At 36.4% G+C, this 25,149-nt stretch overlaps 1 protein-coding gene across 2 annotated transcripts in view; it reads left to right on the top strand.

Annotated features, from left to right (window-relative positions):
* The window catches only part of AFG1L (AFG1 like ATPase), a 72,094-nt gene that overhangs the window by 8,636 nt on the left and 38,309 nt on the right, over window positions 1–25,149 (top strand). For both annotated transcript variants that reach the window (XM_056343706.1, XM_056343705.1), the window contains exons 3-7: window positions 8,921–8,972; window positions 9,621–9,722; window positions 11,127–11,257; window positions 16,564–16,663; window positions 19,598–19,656. In XM_056343706.1, the coding sequence (XP_056199681.1) occupies window positions 8,921–8,972; window positions 9,621–9,722; window positions 11,127–11,257; window positions 16,564–16,663; window positions 19,598–19,656 (444 nt within the window). The remainder of the gene's footprint in view (window positions 1–8,920; window positions 8,973–9,620; window positions 9,723–11,126; window positions 11,258–16,563; window positions 16,664–19,597; window positions 19,657–25,149) is intronic.

Here is a 25,149-nt window from a genome sequence, read left to right as displayed (position 1 = left end):
AGTGAAATTAGCCAGCAGAGTCTAAATAATTCAGCTTTGCAAAACATTAAAATATGGATCGGACATAACTTTTTAAAAAAATATGCATTCTTTCCAGTGGTGTTAGTCTCCAGGTGAGGTAAGGAAAGAAGGCAGAGGGGTCATCTGCACCCCAGTTGTGGTTTTGGGGGCATCACAGCACCTTTTCAAAGGATTAGCAAAAATTCAGACATATCCCTATTGCACAGTGCCTTAGCATGAGTAATGTTAATAGCCTGCTGTTGCATCTCTGTAAATTTTCCCTGAAGCTGTTGATCTAGTGTTTTCCGGAGCCTCTGTGGCAGTATTTTCCATGTCTTGTTCTCATGCTGTTATTCTTAGACTGTTGCTCTTGTGGCCTTGCACCTGCAAATATTTGATAGTGTTGTTATGGCAAGTTCTCATGGGAAGCAACTAGAACTGGTGTGAGAGTTCTCCCTCGGCTTTCCTTGCTTCTTGTTTTGTAGATTTGAGTTTATATCCCAGAAACCCAAACATAGTGCCCAGCAAAGGTGATAAGCCACTAATTACTTGGTAAATATTAGGCAATCATAGATATGCGCAGAAGCTGAACAACCAGTGAATATGCTTCATTTGCACCGGATTAGCATATTTCAGTCAGCACAAATAGTCACAAACATGGTGAAGGGAAGCAGCAAGAATAGGGTGTTTGGCTGAGTCTGATGAGAAAAGTATAGTGGTGGGGAAAAAGCATGGCAAAATATTCATTGCCATCATCATCTTCACTTTCTCTGCCTGCACTGGAGAGACACCTCCCTACCCCTAAGAGAAGGATGTCTGAAAGCTGTCATTGCTCTTCCCAGCCAGCCACTGAGTGTTTTCCTTCTTTCTCTCTTTCTCTTGTACTACTTTTGTTATTTTTTGACAGAAGTAACTTTGACATTTACAGTCAGTGTATGCTGTCAGTTGCAGACCTTGCTAATAAGTCTCCATGTCAGCCTTTCTCAGCATCCATTATGCAACACACCTCATCTAAATATATAAGTCTATTGAACCTGTTACCTAACCATATACTTCCCATTACAACCCCAAATTCTCCTATTACCTGACACAACTACTGTATTTTGTTTGCATGGCGAGCCTAAATGATGTAGCATGAGGTCAGGGGAGCCAAAGACTACAGGGCTCGAGTGCCTCTAAATGACATGCTGTCTTCTGCCCTTGAGTCACTAAATGGCAAGTTACCATTCTAAGGATCCTGCAATGTATATTAACTTGAAGGCATGAAAAAGGTAGAGAACATTGGTATGAGAATGAGTATCATACCTGTAAATGGCCTGTGTTATACCTGTAAATGTGCCTGTTTCAAATAGGCAAGTATAGCAGGTTGCAGAGCATTGGGATGCAAACTTGCCTATCAGACTGCCTCCAACATCTCTTGAATGCTTTAAACTCGTATATGTAGCTGGAGATCGTGTATTTGCTAATCATATGCTTGACTGGAAATCCATGTCTTCCTGCCTCCTGATGAAAGGAAGAAGACTAAATGTCTAGGAAGGAGCTCTTTTTTTATTGAGATACAGTGGGAAGAAAGCTGAATGGAAAACAATTCCATGGAGCGGAAGTCAGGCACTCTGGAAGGAAAAAAACATGGAAGCGGTGAAATACAGGAAGCAACCTGCTAAGGCAGGACTGCTGATAGATGGCAATGACTGTGTCTTTCAAAGTTCTTTTCTCGAAGCAGTTGACCTGGTCATCCTTATAGCTCCCTTCCAACTTGAGATGTTCTATGACCCAGCTTTAGACAGGGGGTTTGGCTGCAAGATCCCCTGAAGTCCCTGCCAGCCTAAATCGTTCAATGATTCTAACTCTGGTGTGGGAATTGGAGCCAAACAATGGTTTGGGGTATGTTTTTGCCTGCTCTGGCTGGTGGGTCAGCTCATCACATTACTTACCCTTTTACTTTTGGGATTTCTTTAATTAAATTTATTAAAAACATAAAACCAGTGTAAAAATGATAGCTGTAGTCTGAAAACTGTATGTTTATGGTATTTTAAAACACTTACTTACATTGTTTGTGGGTGTGTGCCTGTGGATTCATGTTGTCTTGGTGCCTTTGTAGGCTAACTCTTGAGTCTAAACCAGCCTCCTGATTCAGTTTGGGCAAATACCTAATAAAACCCAGAAATTTCCTCTTTCAGAAATGGTTATTGTTTATTTTTGGTATCCAAAGCAATATGGCAATGTGCCTGAATGAGAACTGTTTTTACATAAGTGTAAGGAGATCAAACTGGATTCAGCTTGCCAGACTACTTTTGTGAGTGCAATCTTAGCAGGCCATAGTTTTGTATCTTGAGGATACTTGATGTGAAAAGGTGGGTTTTTTTCATCTGTCTGGGCTTCTTTTTAAGCTTTGGTGTTGGGCTCATAATCTTTTGTCTATTTCAAAATTGGCTTTAGACACTGTACCTGGGCTGTAAAAGAGGAAGTCACTCAGAAGGCACGCAATTATCAGGGTTGCTTCTGCATTATGTTTTGACCACACTGCCAGACTTTTATCATTGTTTAGAAAAAATGTTATGATGAAGGTGTTTGCCATACTGTCAAACCTGAGAATCAGTAGGCTAGAGAATTTTGATCTTTTATGGTAAACTGTTTTGGACATTTGGATATTCTGTTCTAAAAGTGCTGCCTTTGAGAATAGTTTTGAGAGCTGACTTGTGTTAACTGGCATGCCCTGAATCATTATAGTTGTTAGAGCAGGTGCCTTGTAATGGCTTTGTAGATCAAGCATTATGTGGATTTGTTATTTAGTGTTTCTTTGATTGGGAAGCATGAATAGGGAAGAAAGTCTCTATTGCAGAGAACAAATGCTAATCTTAGTCTCTAGGAAATTGTGATGCTACTTTGTCCCTGTATAACAGAGCTAATCGCAGTAAAGCCAAACTGACTGACACTTTCTTAAAAGGAAGAAGTCAAATGCCATTTTTTTCGGTTCAGAATGTGGTTTTCACTAGTTCCTTTAAAACACTCCTCTCTTTCATTTAACGTTGCTTTAATTCTGTGCTTTTAATTTTAAACAGCTTTTAAAAATTGCTGTGCGGCTTGCTGAAAACCTGGGAACTAATGCCACAGTCGGTGAGAAGCAGCTGTAGAACTACTTGCTATTGGGATAAATGTTGCAGTTTGAGGTTTTTCATCTATAGCTTGATGTCTCTGTGGAAATCTTAAGAAGGCTGATAACCAGATTAAGCACTACAGTGTTGTGCCATACATCAGAACCCCAAAAAAGGAGGAGAGCAATGAGTTTTGTGTAAATCTGCTAGCTTGTATAACTAAATCAAATCATGATTCATGATGGAAAAGAAGTTGCAACAATTTTGTTTCAGTTCTGCTATCTTTGAGGAAGTTATTTGCCAGTTCCAACAGAGCTTCTTTTGAGATAAAATGAAGCCAAATAAATCATGGTTTAAATTCTAGTGCAGGCCAGATGTTGATTCAGCAAAGTTGTAATCAACATCCTTAATGAAGGCTTTCCCCAGAATAAGTGCCACAGCTGTAAGTAGGTAGTTGGTAAAATCTTAGCCATAAAACACTGTAGACAGTAGCCAGCTGTAGACAGTGCCATTATACACGTGTCCTATGTCTACATCTGTCAAGGAGTTTACTAGGTGAGCAAAATATATATTTTTCTGATAGACTTTCAGGGTAGGCATGCTGTTGCATACTTGGTTCAGTTTTGAAGAGTAGAACTAAGGCCTTTCGTGCCAAGAAGAGGTGGTGAGTACTGCTTTCTGGACTTGGCCTGAGTTGAATAGGATTTGTGTAGGCTTATGAGTGGAATTAGTTTACATAACTAGTAGAAGGTATCTCCAGGAAGTACCAGTGATAGGGCACAAGTAAATCCTGTGTTTGTGAGTAGCTCGTTGGTACTCTTTTTCCGTGAAGGCCTGGTATTTTGTAACTTTGAGTATGCTAGGAAGTAGATTAACCTTATGCTATAGATGTTTGGTTGTTCTTATGATAAAACGATTGGCATTGGATTTTCCTTTTTGTACATAATGGGTTTTAAAGAAGTGAAATAAATTGGTGTATTTTCAATTACTTAAGGACTTTTTGGAAATAAGACAAATACTTTATCAATTACACATAGTTTGTAGATTGACTTTTTGCTTTTTCAGGAGGTTTCTAGCAACTCTACTAACCTACTTTTAGTATGAAATCTCCTGTGATGAAAAGACTCTACTGGCAGCCTTTTAGAAATAAAAAATAGTGGTGTTCAGCATTTCAAGCGTGCTTATTTTTCCTGGCTTTGTCACTGAAGAAAATGTGGTGGAGAGGTTGCAGTGAAGAAAAGGGGTAAAAGAGAGAGAGAGAACCTTCTTTTCGTTGCCTGCTTCTGTAGTCTGGTATTCCTTGTTTTATTGCCTGATTTCTTCTGTGATAGAATTGCAGAAGCCTCTTCCTAAGTAACAGTTATTCCAGAAGTAGAAACTTCTTGCAACTTTGAACCTTTACAAGAATGGTCTGCTTTGTTTTTAGCTTTGTTTTTAATTTGTCACTTTTTATCTAAATAGTTTTATTCACTAAAAATATGGTAAAAGTAGGATTAGAGGATAAATATTTATATTAGATACAACAGAAACATTTCAGTGTTTATTCAAGAGATTTCCATTATCTCACAGGCCAGAACTTTCTGAAATGAGTCTGGGCTGGGGGACACAACACGAGCCATTATCATTTATTATGGTAATAAAACTGTGGGGTTTTTTATGATGTAGGGGTTTTGGAGCACCAGTGTAGAATGAATTTGAGGGGAAAAACCAATTAGTCTTGCTGCAAACGAAGTAGGCTTCTGTTTTTCGAAATTATTACTCAAATTTGAACAATGACTTTGATCTTCAACTTGGTGAAAGCATGGCCTTGTATGTTGAGGTATTTTGAGATCCGCTGAATTGAAGTTCAAGGCTGTAAGAGTTTGCATAGACATTTCAGATCTCTAGCTTTTCAAAATAATACCAATTGGGACATGTTAAGAGTTGTTGAGTTGCTGTACTAATGACTTGAAATAAGCTCAATTATAAGTGAGATCATGTTTGAAAAGAGGTATGAACAATAGTAAACACAATTCAAGACCTTGAAAATGTCTTCAGCTACAACAGCAACCAAAAAGGAGGCTTGAAAGTGTGGGAGAAAGAGGCAGTTTTGTTAGTGTTTAAAACTAAAATAAAACCTGCTGTTTGGAGACTTGTCGCTTTAATGTTGCATATTTTAATTAACCATCTAAGTATTGACGTGCATTTTCAGTTAGGTTTTTCAATTCAGAGTGTAAATATTCCCAGGAAATTAGTTACTTGATTCTGGTGTCTGAGGTAGGGAGCATGGTAGAAGGTGGGGAGATTTTGTAAGATATTTAAGAAAGAATAGGGAGTTGTCAGAATGAAGGAGATGTTTTGACCAATGTAATTCCTTAGATGAAGTAGGATATTGGTTGACTCAAATGAGGTTTAAACAAAATAGAAAAATCTGATGTGATAGAATGAAAACAAGGCGTGCAGTTTTGAAACAGAAATGTGTAAAATATTTTGATAGTAGAGGATAGAATTCTGTAAATTTGGGAACACTAATGTGTGTGTTGTCTTGTGAAATTGTAAATATTTTAGCATATGAGTGATTTTCAGAGAAAAGTCTGTAAGTCAACAGATCTGTAAAAGGAAGAAGGGCTCCTGCTGTAGCATGTCCTGATGATAATGAAACTTGGTGAAGCACTTTTTGCTTTCTTAAGTTACTGCAATAAATGTTATGGGTCTTAAGAAACTTGGAGGACTCAAGGATTTTGACATGTTTGTGGTGATGCCCTAATTTAAAAGGATGTGGTGAGCATTCAGAACATACATGTAAGGATTTCAAAGTTCTCCCCTTCAAACTCAGGTTTTATGCATCACTTAATATCTTTGGCTTTGTACATTTTAAATATTAGCTTTAATATCCTTAAATCTGACCATTGTTGCAAAAGCAAATTTATTGTCAACCAATTGAACGTTATTGTATTGAGGCCCTAAAATATACCTCAGGATAGTGTGGAAGTGAGGAGCAAGGAGAAACTCATTCATTTAGATTGTCATCTTACATCTCCTACTGTTTTCCCTTCCCTCCCTGAAATAAACAAGACTACACTTATTTTAGGGTAACTGCAGGATCTTCTCCATTAGATCTCCCCCTTTCTTTTTCTTTTGGAGTCTGTGTTTCAATAGAACCAAAATCAGTCTTCTGCATTCTTTGCCCCCACGTACCACTGACTGTCTTGAATGCTTGCTGTGCTCCAAGTTGAACCAATAGTGTTGATAGGAAATTAGCAGAAATCTTAGTGGAAATTGCTCTTTTTCTTACACAACTTCCAGGCTTCAGTAGATGCAGGATAAAAAAAAATAAAAAAATTTAAAAAATCCATTTAATGGTCATGCAGAATAGTTTGAGACTGGTAGGATGTCTGAGTTTCAGTATTAAAAGTCTACTGATTAAGTTTACCTTTTAAAATATATTAAAAAAGCCAACAACCCTAAAATATAAAAATAAATTCTTAGTGTTATACAGTACCTGACAGGATTGAGGAGGTGAGTATCCTGAAGGTGTCTGTAGAGTAATTTCTGGCAGAAGCATATGTAAAATATTTCCTGCAGATTTCTTCAATTGCTCAAAGAGGATAAAGAGTTTTTGTGGCATTGGATTTGTTTCTAGAAGTGATCAGCTTCAGCAAATATGTTTAGATCTGCCACAGTATCCATCCATATTTTTTTTTTAGCAATTAGATATTACTAATCAAAAATTGTTGTCTTCACAAAAAAAAATAATCCATTTTTTAAATCAGTGGGAAGTTGATTTAGACTTTTATGGAGCCCAAGCCATTATGTTTGTTTCTTTCAGCCAAAAAACCCTTTTCCTGTATATGTGTTTTCTAGAAATGATAAGTACTGAAGTGAGAATAAAATATACCTAAAATTACGAACTTCAAAATGGTTAAATGTAATTAATAAACACTTTACAATTAAAAATATGGTATAAAAATATAGGCATTACTACTTCTTCTGGTTGTATAACCTTTACAAAGACAGGTAAAGTAGTACTCTAAACATTGATTTGTTTTTCTAGCTTTGTGTCATTCCTTGTGAAACTGCTGCATTAATATAGCCTTTTTGTGTAACAAATTTTATGTGATAGTCTTTTATCTTGTTAAAATGACTTGTTGATCTCAAATTAAAAATAAATTCTTATATCTTTGTCATTTAGGTTTTTTTCCATTTCTCCTTTCTTCACTGTGTGACTTTAAGCATCAGTAGTTTTAATGAGTGCAAGCTCTTAAAAAGTACACACTGAAAAATATTCGTCAATTAAATTGTCTTGCAGTGCTTTCAAAGCACTAGCAAATAGTTGCAGCCTTGTCTATTAATGGAATGGTTTCAGAACATCTGAAACCCTGGTCAGCCACAGACTGATGATACAAATTTTTTTATTATCCTATTAATACAGCTCTAAATTAAATCTATAAGTGGGTCTTACATAAGAGCTGTGCTTGCATATTTTCTGAATAAACTGGTACTATAGACCTGAGACATTATCTTTCTACCTTTTGGTTATATATTTTCTTTCATATTTAATTAGTGTTATGCTACTGACTCCCCTATTTCTTTAACATGGCGCTGTATTTTGAAAAGTGCTTTAGATTCAAGTTGTTTAGCAATTACCCAGCTCCAAATGAGACCACAGGCTTGCAATTTTAATTTTCCTGTTTTGGCTGAGCTCATAGAACTCTGAAAGTGGAGCACTTTAAAATAATGAAATTTTCTGCGGTGTTTTTGTGGATGTCCGTTCAGTTTCATGGATTTGATGAGAATTTTGTTAAGATTTCTAGTTTTTTAGAAACTGTTTTTAGGATTATACTTGGAAGTGGCTATGCACAATACTGGAAGGAGGAGGACTGTTTTGAATTGAAAGTCTTGATGTTGTTGCAAGTTTTTCCATAAAAATACATTATTTGAATAAAATAGAATAAACCATCAGGTCTCATAACATATATGTCCTGAATAATATTGAGAGATTAAAAATTCTTAAGCAGTATTAATTCAAGATAATAATTTTCTTAAGTGAGTTATGTTTAATGGAAGGCATACTTTGAAGGTAACCTATTTTATGTGTGTATACACACACATTCATGAGTATATAGATACATACTTTTACTGTGACCCCATTGATTTTAATCATGTTTAAACCAGAGGTGATTCTGCGTTTTAGATTCAGAGTGGAGAGAACGGGGTCCTACAGTGCTCACTGGCTTTGCAATACCGATTTTTCTAAATCCCAATGGTTTATATCTTAAGCAAAGCTGCTTTAATAGGTATGTAGTACATGTATCTATGAACACTACAATAGTGCTTAATTTTATATCCTTTTTCTAGGAATGTTTGTTCAAATGGTTTAATGAGGACAAGGATTTGTTTTGATGATGATAGATTAGGAAGTGTTGAATCATTTTGTATGTTTTCTGGTAAAAAGGCATGTGTTGTAGGACTGGGGATGGGGCTCTCTTCACAATGATCTAAAAAATACCCCAAAACCCAAACCCTGCATGTGTGCTAGCTACCTACAGTGACACAGTTGCCTTCTGATAGCTGTTATCTAATGATTAGACTCAGTGATCTTAAAGGTCTTTTCCAACATAGACGACTCTATGATGCTAGATGTTTGGCCTCTTTTATAGAATTTACACAAGTACAGTATTAAGATTGCTTAGCAATTCTTAGCTAATGATTTAATCAAGGTTACACTTTGCTAGCTAGTGCTACTTTGGTGGTTAAGTGTAGTCAGTTTTTTACTTTACCACAACAATGTGCTTGCTCATATTTCACCCTATATTTGTATTTATTCTTTTTCTCTTGATTTGCAGCTCTTTGCAAAAAATAAACCCCCAAAGGGTCTTTATGTCTATGGAGATGTTGGTAAGTTTCAGTTGCATCAGTTCAAATGAAATTTTCTCTAAATGTATGTTTATTCAAATTCTGAAGTGGCTAAAAGCTTTATGCTTATGTAGCATTATTGCTGTAATGGATTTTCCAGGATTAGTTTTCTTCCTGGTTATGATGTTACTTAATACAATTACCCTCTGAATTCTGAAAGCTGTTGAATTGGAATACATTACCATGTGTAGCTTCCCCCCCCCCCAATGTTACCCACTCACTAATATCTAAGAATACAATTTAAGAATTTGGGAAGTAATTGAGGGGGCCACAGAGAGAATTTATTTATATATTCTAATTGCAACAATGCAGCATGAAAACATACTCACTTGTCAAAAGGAAATATCAAGGATGTTCTGTGGATACATGTGGAGCTCTTTGTGCAACCTTTGAGCCATCTCTGTATGGATCAAAATTTAAAACCAGAAAAATAGAAGTGCAGTTGCTCCAAGATTTTGAACAGAAAATATAACTATTCTTCACAACCAGTCTAGTCTTGTATTTGTTCTGTGGAAGAGTATAGTTTCATTAGTTCAAAGCTAATGAACAGTCATTATTGTAATCTGTACATACTATTCTTAAATTAATTACCTCTTGGCTGGGGTTTTTTTGTTTGTTTTTTATTTGAAGGCACAGGAAAGACAATGGTGATGGACATCTTCTATTCTCACTTGGAAGTAGAAAGGAAAAAGAGAGTCCATTTTCATGGTTTCATGTTAGATGTACACCAGAGTAAGTGCAGACACAGGTATTTACAAGAACTTTATGAAATATAGTATCTGTAAAAAAAGTCTGTCTCATTCTTATGTTAGTGTAACTATATGTAAATATTCAAGGAGAAAAGTAAAAAAAAAAAGATAAGTTAAAGGATTTTAGCATTGTCTGTCATACCAGCGTAGATACAGAGTAGATATTAATTGTATATTATTTCTCAAGTATCTCTTCTCAGAGATTCTGTATACCTGCTTGTATAGAAAACTTGGGTGTATATTTAGGATTAAATCCTTAACTAAACGTTTTCCAGTTACCAGTTAGCTTTCATGCAGGTCTGAAGGTGGCAATTGCTAAAATTGAAATGGTAAAGGTTAAATGCAGCCTGCATTTTGAGTAAGTGATAACTAGATCGGTTGTAAACGCCAAGGAGAATGAGAACTGTTCTGGTTTGCAAACTTAGTAATGCTATCAGTAATTTAGAGGAAAAAATAATAGAAGGAAGTTCATCCTAAGTTTCAGAAAACATTCTGACAGGGTGAATAAGGCACTTTGCTTTGAGAGAGGTACTGTTTTATATATTTAAAAATTTTGTTCTGTTTCTAAATTCTTTGACCTTAAACAACTATGAAATGGTTAAATAATGCTGTAATTTACAAGTATTGTGACAGCTGCATTTTTGTGGGGAAGCTCTCACTGGTGTAAACAACTTTGCCACTTTTAGTGCCCACTTTCCTATCATCATTGGGTCACTGTTGAGGTTTTCTGTTTCCATTTCTTGTCATTTGTGCTTAATCTTATCAAAGGTAGCTTCTTACTGCAGGATCTTTGTTTTCCAAAGGTTTGTTTATAGGCATATGGAATACAATCCATAAGACAGTAAAGTATGGATGTAGTAATACTACTTTGTGCCAGTATCATCATTTTAACCTATTAAAATAGAACTGTGTTGCCATGTCTGAGTTCTTTTAACTGAATGCATTCTAAATAAACCTTTAGAGAATGCAGTGTATAGAGATGTGCAATAGATTTGTAAACACTATAAGGGTTTTTCATACTCAGAAGATTGAGACAGAAAATGCCAAATTACAAAGTGAAACTGAAACTAAGGTCATCAATTGGAGCTGGATAAACTGTAATTTCTATCAGGTTTTAAAAGGTAAAGTATAGCATTCAAGAGTTCTTTGATTTTTGTTTTACATGTTTCTGAACCAGAAAATACAAACCACAGGATCTGTGAGTTTTTAATAAATTGCCTGGATGTGGTTGAAAACTGTTTTTCTCTCTTGAAATTGGACTAAATTTGAAGCTTTTTTATTTTTACTGAACCAGGTTACCTTTTATTTAGTAGCTAAATAATTTTATTTTCCCTGTCTTTTAAAAAGAAATAAGAAATATTTGTTCTTTTCTGTTTTATCAACTGAGGAATACATCGCCTTAAGCAGAGCTTGCCAAAAAGAAAGGCAGGATTTATGGCCAAATCCTATGACCCAATTGCACCAGTAGCAGAGGAAATTAGCGAAGAGGCTGCTCTCTTATGTTTTGATGAATTTCAGGTAAGAAGTCATAAAATTACTTTTGAGCTTAAAATATGACACTTGTTACTGCTTTGTATTTGTACAGATATTGAATATAGTATTTGAATCACTGGCTAGTAGTGAACTGTAGAAGTTATTTCACAGTTTTGAAGATGGTGGGTTTTGTTGTGTGGTTGGGTTTTTTTGCAGGAGGTAAGGTGCAAGTTGGTGGTGTAAGTAGTCCCCTTACAGTGCTGTCGTTTACCAGTCTAGTAACTGGTCATACAAGTGGTTATTAGTGTTTGGCCAAGAGGCTCATGAGTACTTCAGAGCAGGGACCATCGTTCTATACTGACTCTGTACAGTGCCCAGGAGAGTAGCCACTTGACACTTGCTTGGCATGCCTGGTCTTTGCAGTGGTTTGTATAATGCAACAAAATCATCTCAGTGTGATGAAGGATGTGTAATAACATGTCAAATTCAACCTAAATTCCTTCCTAGAGTTATTTGAGTCTTTGGCATGGTAGTGCCCGATTATATCAATGTAACTAACATTTTAAGAAACTTTTATTGAATTAAATGTGGAAGTGAAAAATAAACTCATAAAATTATCTTTGCCCAAGCTAACTTGGCTGTTTTATTTGTTTTATACAGCTTGTGAATTTTGTTTTAAGGGCATGTCACAAATCTAAGTGTAAAATTGCTTTATAAAAATTGTTAGGAGAGGCTAGAGGTATTTGGCATCTTTAAATAGCTGAGTTTTTTTTAATTCTGAGAGAAAAGGCAGAGCAAGATAAGCACAGATCTGTGTTAGTTCTCAAATCGCCAATAGTAGAAGAATCATCTATTAACTGTAAATTATCTGTTATGCTCTTAAAGTAAATACATTACTGATATGGGTAGAGCAATTTATATCTCCTGGCTATTATTTTACAAGCCTGTGCACCTGAGAAAATAACCGGTTTATGATCAGCTCCCATGAAGGGGATTTTTATAGCTGTAAATTAGTAGGCATTGTTGTTTTAAGTTACTCTTGCATTTTTCAACAAGGGGTAGTCCTTTGATCGATGGTTTCAGAATGCCCAGGGTCATACAATTGCTTCTGTTTGATCATTTAAATTGTGCTTTATCTAGTGAATATGAATGCTGGGCTTCCAAAATTTGCAGTATAAAATCTAAATGCGGAGACAGTTTGTATTTACATTATGAAGAAATGGGAAGGTTCGGAGAGGGCAGGAAGGAGTGTTAACTGTCATGACATCAAGTGCTCAAATGGTAGAAAGAGGCATCTTTGCTCTACCATGTATTAGTGTAAATACCTGCTTTTTTGTATAAATGCCCACTGGTTCCTGGTGTTTCTGTGTTTCCAGGCTGTCTGTCATGTTTCCACATTTTAAGGGGAGAGACTGGGGTATTTTTTGTTTCCAAATTGATTGCCTGCTCCCCCTGCTGACTTGCTGGAGGTACATCAGTCTCTTCAGCTGTAAAAATGGCCTGGTTTTGTCAGTGGGTCACAGCTGGTAAAGTAATAGAAGAACTATACTTTAAAATGTGTATCTAAGACTTTGTATTCTTATGTGAATTTTTAAAATCTACTTGTTCTGTGTGTACTGATGTTCTAAATTCACATATTTCTGAACAGCTGGATTTCTTGATTGATTTTTCTGTAGCATAGAATGCTACACAGGCTTTGTCTACTGAAGAGTAGTCCCAGCTTTCTGAAATTTTGCAGAAGGCGCTGAATTTGGGATAAGAAACCTGCTTAAACAGTCATAAAGTAGTGATTGCAAGAGCAGCTCTCACATAGTGACACAATTAACGTTGATAATAAGGAGCCATGTCTCATTCAGGATGTTTGCAGCTCATTTTGCCGGTGGACATAATGGCTAGATTTCACTTCAGTCTGATTCAGTCATATTTAAAGAAGTGCTAGATTAAAATGAAGCTGGGAAGAGCCAAAGGCCCAGAACATGCACTGCTCTGATTTGCAGGCAAAGCTATGGTCTGTTTTGACAGATGGAAAGTCAAGTTAATACTTTGGCAAAATAATTATGTGTGGAGAAAACATCAGAAAACTACTGAGATTTGCTTTGAACAGTTCAGGTTGCTTTCAAATACCTGTTGGAAAAAAAGAGAATAAGCTGGAACGATTTATTTATATATCTTAAGAGCAGACACATGGACAAGTGATATTGTAACAGGGACAGCAAAAAGTGTTGTTAATGCTCATATTTCAGAGGAAACCAAATGCAGAACTTCAAAAGACAAAAGCATTGCTGAAGTTGCACATTCCTCTTTGACAGTGGGCTAAAGCAAGACAGAAGTACTCTGAAGTGATTCTTGCAAAGCCTAGAGAACTGTCAAACAAGCGGAGAGTTGTCTGATGTTGGTACTTTTAAAAGTAATTTTGTGTGTTCCAAAATATTGTATTAAAAAAAATTACTGTCTTAAATGTTTCGTTTTGCAAATACTATGTAATAGCCAGGACCTTAGTGATGGCACTAAGCTTTCTGAGTTTGTCCATTCTGAAGCAGGTTTTTCTCAGCATTTGCCTGAGCCACAGGCTCTCAGGTTATTAAAGCACTGCTAATTCTTACTCACATTTGTCATACAGTTTACAGGAAATATTGAAGTATTTTTTAAAAAATCATGAACGCCCTAAGCCATTCTAAAAATTTGTCCTTATTTTGAAGAAAACCCCTAGAATGAAGCCATTTGTAATTATAATTTTGATGTTTCAGAACACAGAGGTAGGCCAATAAAAAGAGACTAGTTACTGTTTAGTGATCAAATAACTACACACAGGTAATTAGAAGCTCTAATTTTGGCGTGTGACTGTAACCTATGTTAGTTAGTATTGATAATGAAAACGGAATCCCTACGTCTTGGTAAGCTGAGTGATCGTACAGTGTTAGTCTTTATATACCATCGGTACCACTTGGACTTAAACCAAACTACAGTTTAGGGAGTTTTTACTAACCTGCATGCTATTAAAAGCCTCTAATAAAAATTAGACTCTTATTTTTGTGCTAATACTAATTGCTGATAATACATGCTTATGTTTGTCATTCATTATGTGGAACTGTACCAATCAGTGGCTGACTGAGTCTCAGGCACTTACACATGTAAATTAACTATTAGTCTAGTGGTTTTTTCTTTTTTTTTTCTTTTTTCCCTTTTTTAAAAAAAATGTGAGTCATAATGGAAAGCAGCACTAGGTCATAAAAATCTTTTCTCTTAAATGCTAATGAAATTTCTCCATTCTCTCCATTAGCAGGCTCTCCTTATTGGTAATTTGTAGCTTTTGCTTTTGTTCCCTGTTGAAATGAATGCTGGATACAGTAAAAAACATGAGAAATGACAATGCTTCAGTACTGTCTTCTACCTGCTTTACATTTTTTTCTGTCTTTCTCAAGCTGCATTAGATAAAAAGAACATATTTACATCCTAGTTTTCAAAATGGTTCTTGCTTTTTGGCAGAACTTTTGAGAGTTATTTTTTCTGTAATAGAGTTGAAAACTTCAGAATTCCACATCAAATAACACTTTAATTAATAAGAGAATGTTATTAATTGTTTTCTTTTATGTAAGCATTAATGTTCCTTCCCTCCCTGTTTTCTGAAGGTAGCATGCTTTAGAGTGTTTTTAAACAAAAATAGTTGTAACAGAATGATTTATATAATACATTTCTAAAACTTGGCTATTAGGTTTTCTGATACAAGAAATTCAGTTACCCCTAAAATGCACGTATATACTGATCCCTTGTGTCTCTTGTTTTTTAGTATTCAGAACAAATAAATTATTAATAGGTGTGTGCATAAGCAGATACATTAGACATGTAGTACAATAGTGCATTACTACATGCTTTTTGGATCATTGGATCTTAGCGATTAGAGATGTACAGATCTGAGGGGTGTGTTACTGATTGTGTAAAAGTTTGTTTTTCAAAAAGGAAAATAAAAAATCCATGTTAATGTGTTCCATAGAACTGATTAGAAGAAATCTTTAGAAGAAGGAAACTGGCGTTTACATTTGGCTCCTTACGAATATTACAGCTTCCAGTCTAGCTGTCAGAAATTTAATAAGTCTTTTACTGTCTGTAGTGTAGAATGAAAGTTTTTTGCTGCTGAGAAAGGTCATTTAGAAATGGGGGAATGATGGGGGTTGGTGTGGTGGTGGACTAGCAAAAATTATAGCGGTTAAAGTCTTTCTGTAGATGTATTACTATTGTGACATAAACATCTAAACTGGTGAAAGCACAGTAGTCTATCAGTCTGTTTGTATAACTCAGCATGCCACCACTTTTTTATTTCCTCAGAATGGGGGTTGGTTTTGGTAAGTCAAAATGCAACAAGTGTATATAATAATAAAAGGGAATGTAGGAGAAACAAGTGCAACGGTAACAAAGATGGTTTACTTAAAAGATGGTTGGTCTCAGCTGGTGAAGTCCTGTAAAATACAAATTGCTGTTGTAACAATGGGCTTTTTCCAGAAAAATTTATTGCATTTTTTTCATTTGTACAGAGTGGTTGCTGTTTCCTTTTATTTCTTGGTACTGTAAAGCAAGTTTGTTAAGCTAAACTTGGATATTTAAAGAAATTTTACTTTATGGCTTATTTTTTTTCAGTCCTTTCCCAGTACCACTTCTCCCAAACATTTTTTATTTTTTACTCGTGTTTTGTGCCTGAAGGTTAGAAGAGGCTGACTGTGCTGGAAGTGACTGCGTGCCTTTTGATTATTCATGGACAGTAATAGAAGGCACTTAAAAAGAACAATGAAATTGCTTATTTTTGTGATGGGCCATCTGTTGAATTGTTTTTTGCAACAATCACACAATAGTATCTATGTCATATCATTCTATTTTCAACAGCAGCTGATTATGTATAGTTGGCTACTTGTCTTTATTTCTGAAGTCCCATGACCGTTTAAATTCACCTCTGCAAACCTTTGCCTCGAAGGTAATAGAAATGTAAAACAGCCGGTGTGTATTTTCTTTCTGTCTTCTGTTTTTTTCATGTTGTTTCTAATTCATTAGGCCTCTTAAATGTTTAGGTCTGTTTTCTGTGTCTCCCACCTGTAGTTTTATAATAGAAGTTAACATGGAATCATTTAGCAATTGGTAAAGAAATGGTGGAGTTCCACAATAAAGAGTGGGCAAGTTGTGAAAGACTGTGGTACATTCACTGCTTATTAATTATCCCTTTTATTTTTTGCTTACCAAGGAATAATTAGAATCTTTCTCCATGGCTTTCACTAACAAGCATTTTTCCTAGCTACAAAGCCACTTGCAGATCTATTGCAGCAGAAGCTGAAAGCAAGATAAAACAAATACGTTGTCTTCTACAGGTCACTGACATTGCTGATGCCATGATTCTGAAGCAGCTTTTTGAAAATCTGTTCCAAAATGGGGTTGTCGTTGTGGCAACATCTAACAGGCCACCAGAAGGTAAAAACAAACATGCTACTAGTGTTATCCAAATACAGTGAATCTCAGTATCTTACGAAATTATCATATTAAAATCATACAGTATTTAATGCTAATAAACTCTCTAGTCTTCAGTAATCTGAGATACTCCAATTCATCCCCTGTTTTTTTTGGTGTTCTTAAGGAAGAAAGGTTTTTCACTGTCTGGCTCCTCCCTTCTTCCAAACTCAAGGTGTTCCTCCCCCCACCTCCCTCCAAATCCTTCTGTGTTTTCTGATCTTCTCTGCTCTGTCCAAACCAGTGACAGGATATCTGGGGACGGGGTGTTGAGTAAGGGTGAAATAGTGCCTCTGTTTTGGATGTGTTCCAGGATAGGTGAAGATCAGATTCTGCAAAAGAGGGGAGATCGAGAGTACATTCCTTCTCAGTTTCTAACTTGTAAACTTTCAAACTTGATCCACCACCTTGAAGGAGAACCCTTATCAAAATACCATTCTCACAGCCTGGTTGGAGGTTACTCGTTAGGAATTACTTCGATGGAGAGTTGTTTCCATTTCTAATAATATTTTTAGATAGAGTATGACTTGCTAGGGAGATCCTTCTACAAAGTCCCCAAACCTGTATGAGTTTTAACCAAGCAGTAATTGTAATTTTCTGTAGGGGAGAGAAATGTTTGTTATAGTGTAACATTAGCAGTTAGCATAATGCATAATTTCTGTGCAACTTTAATGACACTTCAGATAGATTAATTTCAAAGTTTTGCAAAAAATACTGGTTACACTATTAGTTGTAACTAGTAGGGTTTTTTTTCTACCCAAATTAATTGAGTAAAAGAGAATCACTAAAGATTTACAATGCACTTTATCTTAAAAAAAGAGAGAGAGGATGTTTTAAATGTTTTCACTAGAGGAGGAAATAATTTCCCATTTGCTTGAGCAAACAAGGTGAAATCATAACTGCTGTAGCTGCGTTAACTACAGATAAACTGGATGCTGGTACCTTACTCAGCTGGGAGCCACCCTTGTGATTTTTGAAGCATTACTCTTTAAAGTTCAGGATAATTTTTTTTATCATAACTTGGGGATTGTATCCTGCATATTTGAGATGTCAATTTGTGACCATTATTGCTGTATGGGGTTTTTTCATACATATTAAGTCACTGTGTCAACCTAAAAGACATCCACTTGTACTAGCTACCCAACAGAGAATGCCAAGTACAGCGTCTCCAAAACTGAGCTGTGTTGCAGTCCAGATGTTGATCAGCGCCTGTTTCTTTGTCCCTTCTCACTACTCCTGCATGCTCACGGTGTGTGCCTGAAATGCTCCTGCAGGAAAGAGAGTTGGGTTAGTGTGGTATGCTGCATCAAGGTTTAAGATTGAATTGAGAGTTTAGTTTCCTGTGGATGCAAAGGGGAAAAGTGGCTTTTTGGTTAGAGAGCAGATGTGCCCAGCTGCTGCCCATTAAGTGATATGCTTAACCATGTTAAACTGCCCCAGTTAATGTGGGGAAATATGGAGGTGCAGTGTTTGAAGAATCCTGACTTCCATTTCTCCACCAAAATTACTTTTTATTTTTCTCATCCTCACAAATGCAGACATAATACAAAACTTACAGCCTTACTAACTAGGAGGGCTAACAGAAGTAGCTGTCTTATAGTATTGTTATGTGTTCACTGATTTTTGCGAGTAAATATGCAGTTGATGGCTGTTGTAACTAATGTGTTGCTATTATGAGTTAAAAAGTTACGAATGAGAATGATACATGGCTTGGTACAATTTTGCTAGTAATTAGAGTGTGGAATCACCTTCACTGGTAATTTCCCTAAATGTTTCTGTGTATATATGTAATTTTGTGAAAACCATTTTATAGGTGTCCTGTTGGTTTCTCATGCATCTGGTATCTTCTGTCCACTATGAGGTGTTGGTAGAGCATAAATGCTTTAGCCTAGTTGTAGCCTTTAAGCACTGAGGGGAATATAGGTGATATTAATAACCTGGCACGGTCTTTGTGGGAAATATTGGTGACATCTCCAGCAGGTGTCTGTATTCTCTTACTTATTTCTTCTGTCAGGCGTAGGTGCTGTACTGCCTTTTTATAAGGCATCCTAATATTAACGAAACAGATCAGCCCATCATACAGTTTCAGTGATAATGTTTTCAAAGAACAAGTCATTCTGTTACAAATATGTTGGGCAGTGGGATAGTTTCCAGAGAAGAGAAGTTTATGCTGGTAAAATATAAAGATGAATAAGGTATAAAATGCTGCTTTGCAGTTTGTTTTTACTGATTTGTATTTTCTTTGAGTGCAGATCTGTGTTTTGTACATAACATCCTATTGTTTTTTTAATTCAGTTGTATTTTTAGCAACTTTGCATAAGTTTATATATTAATATTTTTTTTTTTTTTTTTGGCCTTAGGGATGACCCTTTTCCTTGCTTTGGAAAAGGGAGTGTACCTGGTAGAATTGCTAGAAGATAGTGTACCATAGTACACAGAATGAGAGTAATACTAACTTCAATAAACTCAAATAGTGTATTTTCATTTTAGGTTGGGTTTTGCACTCTGCCAAATACTTGGCACGTAGCAGATGTGTGGTTTTGGCCTTATAATTGTACCAATGTATACCCAGCATTACAAATCCTTTTCTAGATCCTTACTTTAAAACAGACGCTGATCTTACTTCTTCTAAAATCAGTTATATGTCATTAGGGCATATATATGCCCTAATGAAAAGGCATATGCCTTTTTCACACTTTCTCAGGATATTCCTTTCTTCCTTAAAAATGTATTGAATTTTCATACAGCAAAAGAAGAGAAATCAGTTTCATATCTTCTTTTCTGCCTTTTGTTCCTCCTCTCTCTAGCAACACCAAGTTTTATTTGCTAGACTAAAAGACAAGCTGACATTGTTATTAAGACTAAGTAGAAAAATGGTACTGATTTCCTTTCTTTCAGATCTCTATAAAAATGGTCTTCAGAGAGCTAATTTTGTACCATTCATTGCTGTGCTGAAGGTAAGGAGAGTCACTTGTTAAATGCTTTTCAATTTCACCTGCTGTATTAATAAATTAGAGATCTGTACAGGATTGCTTTGATACTAGTTTCCAAATGAGATGTGTATGTTTTAACTGTTTGGAGCAAAAATAATTGAAGGTAAGACAAAAAGGAACTCTTTCTCTCTAGAATTAATGTGTCTTGAAAGCTGGACATTTTTAGTATGACAAAAAGTTACCTTTTTGACTAAGGTAGCAGAATTTGTTTGTTTGGGTAAGACTTTCTCACTGTTGTGTATATACATGGTGTAACATATTATTCCTCTAACAGTGTACTGTGGTGGACTTGTGGGGTTATTACATTTATTATACTGAAAAAAAATGTGGTGTTCTTTGGTGTAAGGAAATTGTGTTTACTATGTACCCCTCGGTTACCTTGTTTCTGAGTCTTTTTTGTGTGTAAATGGTTTTCTGACCGAGTGTTTGTGAGGCGTCATGTAGTGTTCAAAAATCAGCAGTTCTGAAGCAAACTTCCTGGAGTCTGCATGTTGTAATGTGGTGAAGTAGCAGGCTGTGAACTTTAATTGTTTCGTTTAGGTTAGGTTAAAAAATGGAGCATCCCTTCTTGATTTGAATAATATAATCAGTGCTTATTTTGCTATTAAAAAGAACATATGCTGAACTCACACTTTTAAGTTCTGGGCAAGTAGAGATATTTTTCATTCACAAGCTATGATTGTGTTGTTACATTGTTGAGGGCTAGCATACAGGTCCTGTGTCCTGCTCTGCCTGGATTGACATGACACATAAAATGGAAATAGCAGCACTTACCTACCTCACAAAAATCTTGCTAGCATGAATATATAAATAATGTTAACTCTATCAATACCTCAGATAAAAGAAAGGTAAGGTAGGGTTTAGGGTAGGTTTGGCTTAGTGGGAAGAAACTTGGAATTGCTGAATAGATACATTGGTTGGATGTTTCCGTTAAAGTGGTCAGCAGTAAAGCATTTGACAGTGCCTTGGGTTTTCAGTGGGGCATTTTGGAATCATGAGATTGCTTAATTCCCTAAGCACCTTTGAAATTCCCATCTGATGTTTACATCTGAGCAATTACCATGTTTCAAAGTTAATATGCCATTGACATGAATGTGGCACTCCTATATATAAAGTCAGGGAGGTTATTAGTAAAAGCAGCTCTTACCTGGATGGCTTTAGAAAAATAAGAAACATGAAAATAGATGAAAAAACACTTCCGCTTCAGGTTCTTGAAGAGGGTTTATTCTGCAGCTGACTGCATTGGATACAGGATAGGGTCCTGATCATAGAGCACTTTCAAGAGCAGTAGTAGTTTCGTATGTATTTGTTTTCTGTAATACATAAACAGTGGCAGACCTTTCTTTTCTATGTATCTTTCCTAGTTGACTCAGTTTTCTTCCTTGATAGATATAGGGCTCTTCCATTTCACCGATGATCAGACTTAAAGAATATGTATAACGTGTGCCTGTTTGTAGTTCCCGTCTTTCTCTTTTTGACTAACTGAAGAAAAAAAGTGAAATGTAGCCTATGCATATGGAATGCCTCATCAAGACTGGGAAAATAATCTGAATTTTCAGAAGGAACCTTGTGGATAGAATGCCGAGAGAAAACCTAAAGGTAGATTGCTTTAGAGCTGTGACAGACGGTGGAGTAGTGTGAAAAGAAACAAGTAGCACAGCCCAGACTAGAGGTAGAACAACATTACCATAATAATGAATGAAGGGAGAAAAAAGGTTTCGCTCAACAAACACTCTATTCAGAAAGGCCTTTCTAAAATTCTGGATTACGTGTCATCGTTTTTTCCCTACATCTTCGTGTTTTAACACTGCTCTAATATTTCTGTCTTTAACGTCACTTTAATAAATATTACCAATATAACATGATTCTTTCCCCAAAACATAATGCCTGAAAGGTGGGTCAGAGGAAGCTTATAAAAAAATGCTTCTCTGACCTTAGTTGGAAAATACAATGGTAATGGCAAGGTATTAAAAATAATAATTTAAAAATTTCCAAATCTACATTTTGAATTCAACACATCAGAAGTAGGCATTAAGAACCCACACTGGAATGTATTTTAAAGTAAGATTTTAACAAGTGGTCCTTAGATTACAAAGGCGTGGATAGAACTGGGTTGATACTCTGGCTATGGTGGTTTGAGAAATGCAGATTTAGGCTTCACCAATTCATGTATAATCTGTATCATGGCATTGGTGTTAACGGGTGGAGTAGCTTCTGCCTTGGCTGTTTATAATTCAATGCGTGACTTTATGAAATGTAAAGATGATATCTTCCAGGAGTTTGAGTGGAAATATAAAGGAAAAATAGTACATTGGATGCTTGCAAATATTTGATTTGCTGTCTTTTCTGCTTTACCTCACTCCAAGCCATGTGTGTCTGTGGTAGTGTCAGTTTCATCTAACCTGTTCCTTGGCAGTGGCTTTGACAACTGTCTTAGTTTCCTCTGGGCTCAGAGCCTCCTGCAGGGCTTTTGTGTGGTGTTTAGTGAAGTTGGGTTGGTTTCATTTATTTGTTTCAGAAATTAATTTTATGATCATAAATCATAAAATAAGGCTTTAGCACTAAAAGTAGTTCAGCACAGGAGCTTCAAATTCTTTTAAATGTTCTTGGGAAGGTGGAATGACTAGAAAGTATTGACAGTACATTTCTGTGAAAAGGTGCTTCGCTTGAAATGGATTTCAGGCTGTTTCCATTCTTGATAAATGGAACACATAGCTCCTAGATACCCTGATAACTGTTACACAAAAATCCTTCCATGTCTTCAGATGATCAAAAGAAATAGTTTCTTTCCTAGATCTAGAGTTATCCATGTTCATCCTTGATTTTGTTGTTTTTATGTTCTTCAGACTATATAATTACAGTATCTGTATTTGGGTTCCTATTTCTTATAAAGAGAACTACAAACCAGTTTATGTGGAATAAGCAAAAAGGTGCAACAGTGCTCTAGGAAAGATACAGTTATCTTGTGAAGTTTGTCCATATTGTCTTTCTAGGTGGTAGATTACTGAGGACAAGTGATTGCTGAATGTCTGCAGTGGGAGGTGCGATTGGTAAGTTCCACTTTTAGGGCCACATAAAAGCTCCGTGTCCTACAGCTGGTGGCCATGTAAAAGCTCCAGGTCTGTGTAGTTGAGCAGCAGTAAGACTATTGGCAGCTTTTCCTGCCCTGTGTGTGTCCCCTGCCCAATTCCCGGTGTTCTGATCTTTTGAGATCTAATTTTTCAGTGATTCTTTAATCCTGTAACTTAAAGGGGTAGTTTTCATAAACAAGGAAAACCTCTCAGTTGCTCACTTCATTATTTTGGCTAAAATTATTTGCAGGACAATATTCTTTATGGAAGGGCTTAGTTTCTGCCGCAGATAAGAGTGCTTCTCAGTCTGTGAAATTTTACACAGACAGAGCTTTACAGAGATAAGAAGTGTTAGGAAGGAAGGTCTTCTAATTCTATAATTGCAATTAGATTCAGTCCCTTCTGATTGAGCTTTTAATCTTGCAGCATCTCTTACCGAGAATTTTAAAGTGCATGGAACTCCTAAGTGATTTTTTTATTATTATTATTACAAAGGCAGTTCTTGAAAAGAAAAACATTAATTGCTCACAGTTAATTTGTTTAACTGTTTAGATCAGAAATACTCTAAAAATTGTTAGTCTAAACCAATAAGAAATACAAAAAAATTCTAAACATTTTAAAAAATTGGTTTACAAGTAAAGCTATGTATCTTAGAATCATAGAATCGACTAGGTTGCAAAAGACCTTTAACATCATTGAGGCCAACTGTTAACCTAGCGCTGCCAAATCCACCATGAAACCATGTCGCTAAGCACCACATATACATGTCATTTAAATACCTCCAGGGATGGTGACTCAGCAGCTTCCCTGGGCAGCCTGTTCCAATGCTCAACAACCCTTTCAGTGAAGAAATTTTTCCTAATATCCAATCTAAACCTCCCCTGGTGCAGCTTGAGGCTGTTTCCTCTTCTCCTGTCGCTTGTTGCATGGGAGAAGAGACCTACACCCAGCTCACTACAGCCTCCTTTCAGGCAGTTGTAGAGGGCAGCAAGATCCCCCTGAGCCTCCTTTTCTCCCGGCTAAACAACCCCAGTTCCCTCAGCTGCTCCTCATAAGACTTTCTCTCTAGACCCTTCCCCAGCCCCGTTGCCCGTCTCTGGACACGCTCCAGCACCTCCACGTCCCTCTTGCAGGGAGGGGCCCAAAACTGAACACAGGATTCGAGGTGCAGCCTCACCAGTGCCCAGTACAGGGGGACGGTCACTGCCCCAGTCCTGCTGGCCACACTATCTCAGATACAAGCCGGGATGCTGGTGGCCTCCTTGGCCACCTGGGCACACTGCTGGCTCACGTTCAGCTGGCTGCTGACCAGCACCCCCAGGCCCTTTCCAGCCACCCTTCCCCCAGCCTGTAGCGCTGCGTGGGGCTGGTGTGACCCAAGGGCAGGACCCGGCACTGAGCCTGGTTGAACCTCATGCAACTGGCCTGGGCCCATCGGTCCAGCCTGCCCAGCTCCCTCTGCAGAGCCTTCCTGCCCTCAGCAGATCAACACTTCTGCCCATCCCACTTATCTTTAACAACCTGATGTAAGATCTGAAGTGAAACTCTTCAAAAAGAGAGAGAGCACATTTTAATTTACTGGTTTAGCAGCCTTTTTTTTCTTCTTAATTTTTATTTTTTAATATGAATTTTAATTTTTGCAGACATTTAATGAATACATTTATATCAGCCCTTGACTCTTCTGGAGTCCGAATTCTAATTCAGTGACTAGTTGAATGCTTCATTCTCTGGACAATCAGGAAGGAAAGCTCCTCAAATAGTTTGTTATGTGGGGTCTCTGATGTAAATGAGCAGTTCTGGAGCTTCCAAAGGTTTCCTGGAACCATTGCATGAAGTTTTAAAATGTCAAGCAGAGTTGAAATACCAAATATGAAAATTCTGCATTTTGTCAGGTTTTCTTCATGCAGTAGACCTGCACTGCACTAGGTCAGGAAGTTTTAGGGCCTTTCATAGCCTGAATATACCTTTAAAAGGTACAGTTTTAAAATACAATGCTTGGCTTTGGCTACCTGTTTTTTGTTTTAACTAAAGAGAAAGAATCAACCAGAAACTTTTTTTCCAGTAGGACAGGAAATTACTGTAAGCTTCCTATAGTGAATCTTTTTTTTTTTTTCCTTCTGCTATTAGGGACCAAATAATTACTTATTTTAAAACTATTTAATTAAAATTACTTTTAACAGTAAGCATTGTACACTCCTCTTAAATAGAAAGCAATGTATTATTGTACGCTGTATTGTTCATTGTGTTTCTTGGAATTGGTTAATAATTATTTATTGACGTTGTTGCCTACTCTGATTTTTGTTAAAATACATGCTTTCTTACAAAGAAAGACATGGAAAAATTTAGACGTATTCTCATTTTTCAGTAGCTGTAGTTCGAATATGTG

The sequence above is a fragment of the Falco biarmicus genome, chromosome 6 (assembly GCF_023638135.1).
Source record: "Falco biarmicus isolate bFalBia1 chromosome 6, bFalBia1.pri, whole genome shotgun sequence".
In the NCBI taxonomy this organism is placed as follows: domain Eukaryota; kingdom Metazoa; phylum Chordata; class Aves; order Falconiformes; family Falconidae; genus Falco; species Falco biarmicus.
Note: the sequence above shows the minus strand (reverse complement) of the source record. Positions and strands in the feature narration are given on the sequence as shown.